This window comes from Rhinichthys klamathensis, unplaced genomic scaffold (genome assembly GCF_029890125.1).
Source record: "Rhinichthys klamathensis goyatoka isolate OS25496 unplaced genomic scaffold, OSU_Roscu_1.1 h1tg000440l_1, whole genome shotgun sequence".
Lineage (NCBI taxonomy): Eukaryota > Metazoa > Chordata > Actinopteri > Cypriniformes > Leuciscidae > Rhinichthys > Rhinichthys klamathensis.
This window is the reverse complement of record NW_026606936.1, coordinates 1,054,112-1,063,719: the sequence shown is the minus strand read 5'-3', so window position 1 is coordinate 1,063,719 and position 9,608 is coordinate 1,054,112. Positions and strand designations below refer to the sequence as shown.

Sequence of the window (9,608 nt, the reverse complement as noted above, 5' to 3'; positions counted from 1 at the left end):
TGACAAAGTGTTGCAGTAACTTTGGGATGTCAAGTTAGGATGATGAAATATTGTAGCAAATCAAATTTTTTCATTTTGTGTTTGATCTTAATAATACAAAAGCGTGTGTGTGTGTGTGTGTGTGTGTGTGTGTGTGTGTGTGTGTGTGTGTGTGTGTGTGTGTGTGTGTCTACTAAGGAACTTTGCTTAAGTGCAAGAAGAAACAGTTGCTGGAAGTTACATTGTAATGTCTTGTATTTTAGCGGTAGAAAATAAGCACAGATGCTTATGAGCTCTTTAGATGCACCATATCCATTTGTTGCACCGTTATTTGCACCCTAATAGGCGAAATCGCTGCAATAAGTGTTTGGAAAGTAGCCACCACCGCCAATGCAATACTGCAAAACAAATAAATGTACAGATATAAATGCCCATATACTAAGGAATAGACACGTCACAAATGGGACAAAACTGATAAAAGTCAAAAGAAAATCCAGCCTCAATTGTCTGTTTAAAGATTAAGGTCAACATTCCTGTCTTTTGGAATTCTCACATATTGTGCATAGCATCCTTTCGGTCTGACCCCAGAACACATTGCATAGGCCTCACTGTAATCGTTGAAAACTCTGAATGTTACATATCCAGGGTTGAAATCCCCTGTAAGAAAATCAATGAATCATTCTGGAGTCTAAAACACAAAACTCACATTTTCAATTCAAGCTGTAATTTTTTATTTTCTATTTCTAATTCATTCTAATAAATAAAAATCTTAATCTTCATAATAAAAATTTTATTAAAGAGGTTAGAAATAAATAGCCTACTTTATGCAAGTATGTGAATGGAGATGTGAGTGCTTGTCCAACAATCTCGTGAGAAAACTTAACTGTTTTATGCGATTTTGTGTAAATAAGTATGATGTGATTTACAATTTTTAGATAAAAAGCATGCATGAAGGTCCACCCCTAAACCTTACTGTCTGGGCTTTTGCAAATCATACAGAAACAAACCAATGAGATTGCATGAATTCGTACACATACTGCAGAGTTCTGCCAGAGTTCTGGCAAGGCTCTCTCAGTTATGAACAAATGTTCTTCCAGTAACATTAACAGAATAACTATTCTCGAGTTATCTCTAATATTTTTTCAAAATGTTGGCACAAAAAAAGTTACTTATAAGTTGTTAATGGAATGTTTTTCTGAAATGTTTTATTTGAACATGTGTGTGTGTGTTTTTTTTAAAGTAACATTCCCATAAATGCTAAAATGTTTCTCTTAACATTCACATAACCAAAAAAACTAGACATTCAGAAACTTAATGGGAACATTAGCAAAATGTTCTTAGAATGTATTTTTGTAAGCTGGGAATGTGCAGTTACATTTGCCATGGTTCAATAAGTATTTTCGCAGGGAAAAATTCTGTAATTTCGATAGGAATTCACAGCATTGATAATTTCGCATGAGGGTGAAAGAATTCCACATGCAGACTTCACAACGGGTTCAAGTTGGTCGCTCGAATTCACCACATTAACACTGCTTGGTTTGAAAGTGACTTCTGTGTGAGCTGTGCTTCATATACATTACCGTATATGACAATGGACCTTTTGCCCTTGAAATTTCACTGATGTCACAGCATGTTGCCACCAATTAGCCGAAACGTAAAATGTGTTACGAATTGCCATAAGTGTGTTGAGCCAACTTAACGCGAACTTTTACACTGGCGGTACAAACCTCAGTCAGTAGGGAGCTGTAGAGTTGCATTCAAATCTATTAGGATCTATTGGGCCTATAAGTTGGTATAAATATATCGACTCTAAACAACAACAACAAGAGTAAGATGTCTTTAAATTTGTTGCTCCCCGAAAGAGAAAACTGACTGAATTTACAATAATTCTCAATATATAACATGATCTTGTGGTAACGCTGAGAATACAATGCTTTTTGTTGGGTGATACGGTTGCGCTCACATTTCAAAGCAGCATGTGAAAAGATATAGCGGTTAAGAAGTGAAAAGGAGACACCAAAACAACACCAGAATCTGAATCCATCAAATAGAAATATTTGTGTCAAATGCCAGCAACAGGCTGAAAAGAATACAAAATAAACAAGGAAACTTAATTTTTGTGACCTCACATTGTGACCACATCATGTGTATCCTGGAAGCCCATGGTGAGATCACTGTGAGATCAAATTGTTGACTGGGTAAATAACACAATTAGTTGTTTTTATTTTAGGGAGTAATGCAATATTGTAATGCATTACTTTTTAAAAGTAACTTTCACCAACACATGAATTTGTTAATTGCTTGTAGTATTGTTGTATTCATGTATAAGGAGACTGAAGACTTAAAATAAAACTTTCAAATTTGAATCTGTACTGGCTGCACTGGCCATTAACAATTCTATACTTCTATATTTTTACCAAAGGTATCATGAATGCAAAAATTGAGAACCACTAATCTCAAGCTTTCTGTTCTGGAAGTCTCATCTGCAAGAGAATTATCAATATTTATACTGCTCATGAGTAAATGTAAGATTTACCTCTAACATATTCTCCATACAATTCTTTAGTCCTCATCTCGTTGGCAACATCATAAACAATCAGTTCTGCATGCCCCTGTGCCATATTTTAAAGGGTGTTTCTAGGGAGAAAAAGACAATTCACTGCAAATATTTCTTTTAATTACACTTAGACCGCCATTATTTTTTTAAATCTCAGAAATACTGAGCTAGTTCTCGTATTGCCAGAAGATGAAAAGTAAATTTGAACAAGTACCTTAAAGAAGTTGTAAAGATTCCCTCCAAACAGTGTCAGAAATTGGCTCTTAGTGTGGTAGCGTAAAACGGAAGTAACTCTCCAGAACTCCATGTCATGATCATTGGCAACATGCCACACGGCAATATCTTTTGCACGGATGTCAAAATAGCCAGGATTCTGTAATACCAATAAGCAATGAGTGTATGTATAATGCTGACTTTTGTTACATATATGCATAATATATTTCCTGCAATTTTATTTAGACTAGCTGTACCTTGTAGTCGTCATTGGTTGCAGCTTCTGGAGTCCCAAATATGACTTGATTAGCCCATGTCTCATCTCCCGCAGGATAATTTGCAGCATTGCCTTGTTGGCTTGTCCAGCAATCACATACAGTGCATTGCCCGTATATGTTGTTCTCATGCACACTGGCCACCAGTGTCCAGCCTCACCCATTGGTGGTCATGTCACAGTACGTTTGGTAAATCTCATGGTTTTTAGAGAGCAAGTAGTACAAACCATCTGGGGAACATAGAGTATTATAATATTGTGCTGAAGTGAGTGTGTTGTGCTGAAAGTGATCATACGTACCTTTTTTCTTTCCATGTTTCTTCAGAAGTTCTCTGCAACTTTTTGCAGTGACTTTTAGCACCTCCGGGATATCAGCTGTATGGGTATTACCTGTAGGAAACAATATTCTGGAATTTACAGACGAATGAGTAATACAACTTTTTCAATTAGTTAATAATGTTCAAATGTTGTTCATTATCCCATTAAAACATGATTTAACAGTCAAGTACAGTCTCATCTTTAGATAAGGTCATTTACCATCAGTTCCTTCTTTACCAAGTCACCATAAAAATAAAGAATAAGAAATATTGTTTCTTTTTCAACTCTTTTGCTTCGAGAGATAAATGTTTCATTATGTTATGCTAAATTTATGGCTCATTAATACTTACTCGATTCATAGAGTAGAATGCTGAGTGAAAAGCACAACAGGAGGAATCCAGCTGACTGCATGTTGTAATGGTGAATAAATCCCTGCACAATGTAAAATTAAGGTAACACAAATAAACACTGCGAAAAATTTAATTCCAAGCTTCCAGCCCACTTCATTATCAGCCTCTGAAAATTATGAGGTAACATTAACCTGTTAAACAACATGCTTTATAAACAACAGCACAAGTTAAATCAGTTAAAACCTCTGTAATTTTTATAATAATAATAATAATAGTTGAAATAGTATAAACCAATTTCAGAGAGCCCAATATGGATTTCTTACCTATAAGATTAGACAGAATGTCAGATGAGGTTTATTACATTAGAAAGCTGATTAATCTTCACTGTTTGTGGTAGATTGCACAAAACTGATAAGATGAAAGATTCATAAACCCACACATTAAAGACGTAAAGGCTGCAGAACTGAACTACCTGACATATGATGACCAGCATTTTCACTGTGGCCTTCCTTCCTCATAAGACTTTGAGATAGCCAAACTGCAAAGGTTCCAAATGAGTAACAAAATAAACGAATTTGTTCTTACTAAAATAACTTTTTACAAATTCCAATATGCACAGTCAAACTCATAAATGCACTAAAATATATACTGTTCAAAGGTTTGTATTCGGTAAGATTTTTCATTTATTTTTAATAAGACTCTTATGCACACCCATTTATTTTATTAAAATTACAGCAAAACATTAATATTGTGAAATATTAGCCTATCACAAACTAATTTATGTTTTATTATATAATCAAATGTAATTTATTCCTGTGATGGCAGAGCTGAATTTCCAGCAGCCATTACTCCAGTCTCCAGTGTCACATTATAATATGCTGATGTAATAATCGAAGACTTTACTGTCATCAATTTAATGCATTCTTGCTGATTAAAAGTAGCCTATTCTTTGTGTTTCTTTTTTTTTTTAAATACTGATGTCAACGAAAAAAAAACTTAGTCCAATTTTAAAGGTGATCCAAGTCTATTTATAGAGTAACTTAATAAAAAAAGTGTATAGATATTGTTTATTTGACACAGGTGTGTTTTTATTCAAAATATTAGTTGAGAGGTTTTTACCATTCGTACCACACATACCAAAATCATATAAGGCCTGTTCAAATACCCACACTTGTGGTCTTTGCACTTGACCACTTGTCTACTTACATGACGTAGGCTATTTCCTGTATTTGGGCCAAATGTTCAAGTGCACGTGAAGACCAATAGTAACCGACTGCAGAACCGCAGAACCATATGTCATAGCAGTGTGAGGACGACAGCGCCAGCCTGACAGTCTGATGCCGGAAGTGGGCGTGGCCAGGCATTGCGCTACTTCTGTGTTTTAGAAAGTTTAAAACAATGCTATTATGAATATATTTTTTAACGATTTAATTCAAAATATATATTTAAGAGATAGGCCTATATATATATATATATCAATAAAATATTATAAAATATAATATTTATAAAATTATAAAGTATAATAACTATGTTTTGTCCTATTAACAAAAGACAGGCAATGTAGCCTATTAACAAATGTTAATAGTGTTTTTTAAGTTAAAATGATACTTTATGCATCTGTTTTGTGTCAAATGATTAACAATATAAATTGAACAAAGCTTAAAACAAACAAAATAATAAAACGAAAACAAAGCTTGAGCATTTGAACATTTGATTTAATTGAAAAGCATTTTTTAAATAAAATGTGTTTTCCCCCCCTCTGAAATAGCAAAAGCATCACACACTAGCTGTACCTCCTCCAAATAAATAATAGTAATTAAATCAAAATATAAAATCAAAATAAATCAAATAAATAAATTATATAAAACAAAATCAAACCAAAGAAAATAAATCTTATTAAAGTTATGCAGGCACACATTTAACAATAATTCTCAAGTGACAAATAAACTAAATAAATCAAAACTCCATACACATGGAGTTAATCCTGATGATTTCATGAGGCGCCTTTCGTCATGACACTCGCTTTTATTTTCTTTGGTTTGATTTTGTTTTTTATAATTTATTTTATTTAGTTCGATTTTTATTTTTTATTTAATTACTATTATTTAGCTATTTAGAGCAGGTATATCTGTGTGTGATGCTTTTGCCATTTCAGAGGAAAAAAATAATTGTATTTATTTAATAATTTTTGTTTCAGTCCACCATAGAATTATGTTGTTTGGTCTGTGAAAAAAAATTGTTAGTTGTGAAATGGTTGAGTATTAACAAAATAGTTTTTTAAAAGTTAAAATTATACTTTATCCATTTGTTGTGTCAAATGATTAACAATATAAATTGAATAAAGCTTTAAACAAAAATAATAATAAAATTAAAACAAAGCTTGAACATTTGATTGAATTGAAAAGCATTTTTAATAGTAGTATATTGTCTTTTGTTAATAGGACAAATAATTATTATATTTTATAATATTTGATATATATATATATATACAGGTGAAACTCGAAAAATTCGAATATCGTGCAAAAGTTATTATTTTGATAAATATGGCTTACAGATTATGAAAACCCCGAATTTAAAATCTCAGAAAATTAAAATATTACATGAAATCAATACAAAAAAGGATTTTAAATACAGAAATGTTGGCCCTCTGAAAAGTATAATCATGCATATGTATATATATATATACTAAATATATTAGTTTCACCTTTTAATTTGAATTACTGAATTACATGAACTTTTGCACAATATTCTAATTTTTCGAGTTTCACCTGTATACACACAACTATATATATATATATATATATACACATCTTAAACATATCTTTAATTAAATCGTTTAAACAAATATTTATAGCATTGTTTTAAACTTTGAAACGTTCTAAAACACAGAAGTAGCGCAATGCCTGGCCACGCCCACTTCCGGCATCAGACTGTCAGGCTGGCGCTGTCATCCTCACACTGCTATGACGTATGGTTCTGCGGTTCTGCAGTCTCGTGAAGACCGCAAGAGTGTGCAGAACTTTTGATTACCTTTTGATGGCATAGCAGAAAACAACTTTTTTAGTCATTTTCATTAGAGCAGTCCCGCCCAACAAGGAGGAGTCTCTTTCCTAGAATTCTCACAAAAGAAAAAAGGGGGCAGGGCTGTTACAGTGTGAATGGATATCATTTTGACAATGGTGTCGCCTTTACGCGGAAAACTCAAAGAAAACATCTCCGTACTGCTCTCTGCTTATGTAATCGCCACCCTTACATGTTACATGAACGTGTCACCACCGCGTCCCCCTTCACTATTTTGAGTTTGTGTCAGCTAAAGATGGCACTCGTTGTACACTCTGTGCTGGTGGCGACAAAGTGCTACAAAAACACTACGTCAAATTTGAAGAAACATTTGGAGTCAGGTCAAGAAAGACTGTCTTTATTTTATATTTTAGAAAAACAACTATTTATGTTAAATGAAGTCAAGTAAGACTGCCTTTATTTTATTTTTTATAAAAACTTAAGTTCAACTTAAAATGTCAGGAGATTGTAACGATCGTTACTGTGTATTCATTATCACATTATAGTGCAGTGTGCGCTTTAAGAGAGATGGTTACATCACTCATGACGTGTACTATGCGTGATGACGTAGTTGGAGATGAGATGAGACCATTGTAGATGCTAGACGTGCTCTACCCTTTTCCTATATATTTTATTTGTTAAAGCTCCAGTCCGTAACTTTTTTAAGTTAAAAATAATCCAAAATAATTATATTAAAAAAAACTTATTCTGCCAGTGGTCAAAACTATCTGCTTGCCATAGCTAGATTCAAAACGGTTAGCTTGTAATAATGATTTTAATTCCAGTGGTACTGGTGGGTTCTCTTACGAGAGGTTCTCTCGTATTGCGTAAGCTAGCTTACGCTGCGGGAAAGATTCATCTTTGCTGAGAGTTTGAAGCCAAAAAATTATTCATAATTTGTATCCATTGACAACGCAGTTCCTCTGCGGCAGACCTAGAGCAGGCTAGCTAGCAGCTCATTGGTTCGCTCAGAGAGAACTGCTTAAGCCTATGGGAGAGCGGGGCTGAACCCGCTGCCAATGAGAAGCGCCCGCGCGCTCATTGCATCATGGCCCGCCAGAATGGGCGTGGCTATGGTGTATATAACAGTCTCTCCCTGTTGATTCATTTCATCTTCAGCAAGCTACACGCTTCTGCTGTCCTGAGAAAAGCCGTCGCCGTCGAGAAGGCATCACTCTAGCGAGCTCCCGGACCCTGAAGAAGCCGGCCGTCTTCGCCACCTTCAGCCGCCCTGCAAGCTAGCGCCATCCGACGACTGTATCCTTCTTTTCTCTATATCTAAAAGAGCCGAGCGTCTTTTTAAAGATGTCTCGTTTTTCCTGCGGCTCTTGCCGCGCTCCTCTCGAGGACGGAGACCGCCATGTCATTTGCGCTCTCTGCCTGGGACTCGAGCACGCAGAACTCGCCCTCGCGGATGGAGGATGCGACTTCTGTGAGAGCCTGCCGTTGTCGTCCCTGCGGGCACGACTTCTGGCAGCAAAATCCGCTCCCGCGCCGCCTCTCTCTTCGCCGCGTAAAAAGAAACGCCGCTCCCAGAGGCTGCCGGAGCCCCCTGCGGAACCATGCGGGCCGCCGCCGCCGCTTCCCGCTTCCCGCTCTCCCTCCCCGCCCCAGCCGGACATACAGTTGCCGCCGAGTGGCCGCTCTGTCGCTTCCGATGACGCCGCGGAGGAGAAGGATTCCTGTTCACTGCTCGCGTCAGACAGTGAGGAATGGTCATCTCTCGGATCCACGAGAGAGTCGGCGGGGATCCGCGCCGGGATAGAGGAGGAACTAATGCGCCTCCTCTCACAGGCTGTCGAACGCCTCGGTCTCGAGTGGTCTCCTCCACCCGAGCAGGCCCCGAACCGGATGGACGGCAGCTTTTTTCATCGGCGCTCGACCCCCGCGTGCAACCGGGCCGCCCCATTCCTGCCTGAACTTCACACAGAGCTGACGAAGTCCTGGAATGCCCCGCTCTCGGCTAGAAACCGCTCCGATATATCCGCCTCGCTGCGCTCGGTGGACGGAGCCGCCGAAAAAGGTTATTCAGCCATGTTGAGGACTTGGTCGCCGCACACCTCTGCCCGCGCTCTTCCCCCACGCTTCCTTCGAAAGCTTGCAGAGCGACCTCGAGCTTTCATGCTCGCGCCTACGCCGCCGCCGGTCAGGCCGCCGCAGCGCTGCATTCTATGTCTGTCCTCCAAGTGTTACAGAGCGATATTCTCCGTGAGTGGGCCGAGAGCGGTAGAAACCCCTCCCCCGCTGTCACAGATCTGAGAAGTGCTACGGACCTCGCCCTTCGCGCCACTAAAGCCGCCGCACAAGCTCTGGGGAGATGCATGGCCAGCCTTTGTGTATCCGAGAGACACTTATGGCTCACGCTCGCCGACATGGGAGATTCTGAGCGCGCCGCGTTTCTTAACGCGCCCCTCTCCCCGACGGGCCTTTTTGGATCTGCTGTCACGGGAATCGTCGATCGCTTTTCCGAGGTCCAGAAAGCCACTCAGGCCATGAATTTGTTTCTGCCCCGCCGCGCTAGCTCTTCCGCAGGCCGCTCTCGCGAGCCTCCTGCCAGAGCTCCACCACAGCGCCCTCCTCCGCAGACTCAAACAGCCCAGCGCAGACAGGGCGGCCGCCCTCGCTCTCGCTCTGACAGCCGCCGCAGACCGCCCCCCCCACGGGGCCCGCGACCCAAGATCACGCTGAAGCCTGATCATCAGAAGTCTGCCTAGCAAAGTTAAGAAAACGACGGCGCTCTCCCGCTGCGGCCGGACCACCGTCAAAGCTTCGCCCTCTGCCAGTCCCCGTTGTTTCGCCGACTGCTGTAGTGTTGACCGCCACAAACAAGCCGGTGTCCCAGCTAGGGATGCAACGA

At 39.0% G+C, this 9,608-nt stretch overlaps 2 protein-coding genes across 2 annotated transcripts in view; both read right to left on the bottom strand.

Moving 5' to 3' along the window:
- Nucleotides 1-9,608, bottom strand: part of pcdh7a (protocadherin 7a) — a 65,221-nt gene that overhangs the window by 7,858 nt on the left and 47,755 nt on the right. The gene's annotated exons all lie outside the window — the stretch shown is intronic.
- On the bottom strand, nucleotides 72-3,758 carry itln1 (intelectin 1). Its single transcript, XM_056236213.1, is given in 8 exon segments — nucleotides 72-266; nucleotides 268-377; nucleotides 533-636; nucleotides 2,516-2,577; nucleotides 2,579-2,616; nucleotides 2,751-2,909; nucleotides 3,007-3,413; nucleotides 3,692-3,758. Coding segments are annotated over 8 exon segments (969 nt in total). The 5' UTR covers nucleotides 3,753-3,758; the 3' UTR covers nucleotides 72-238.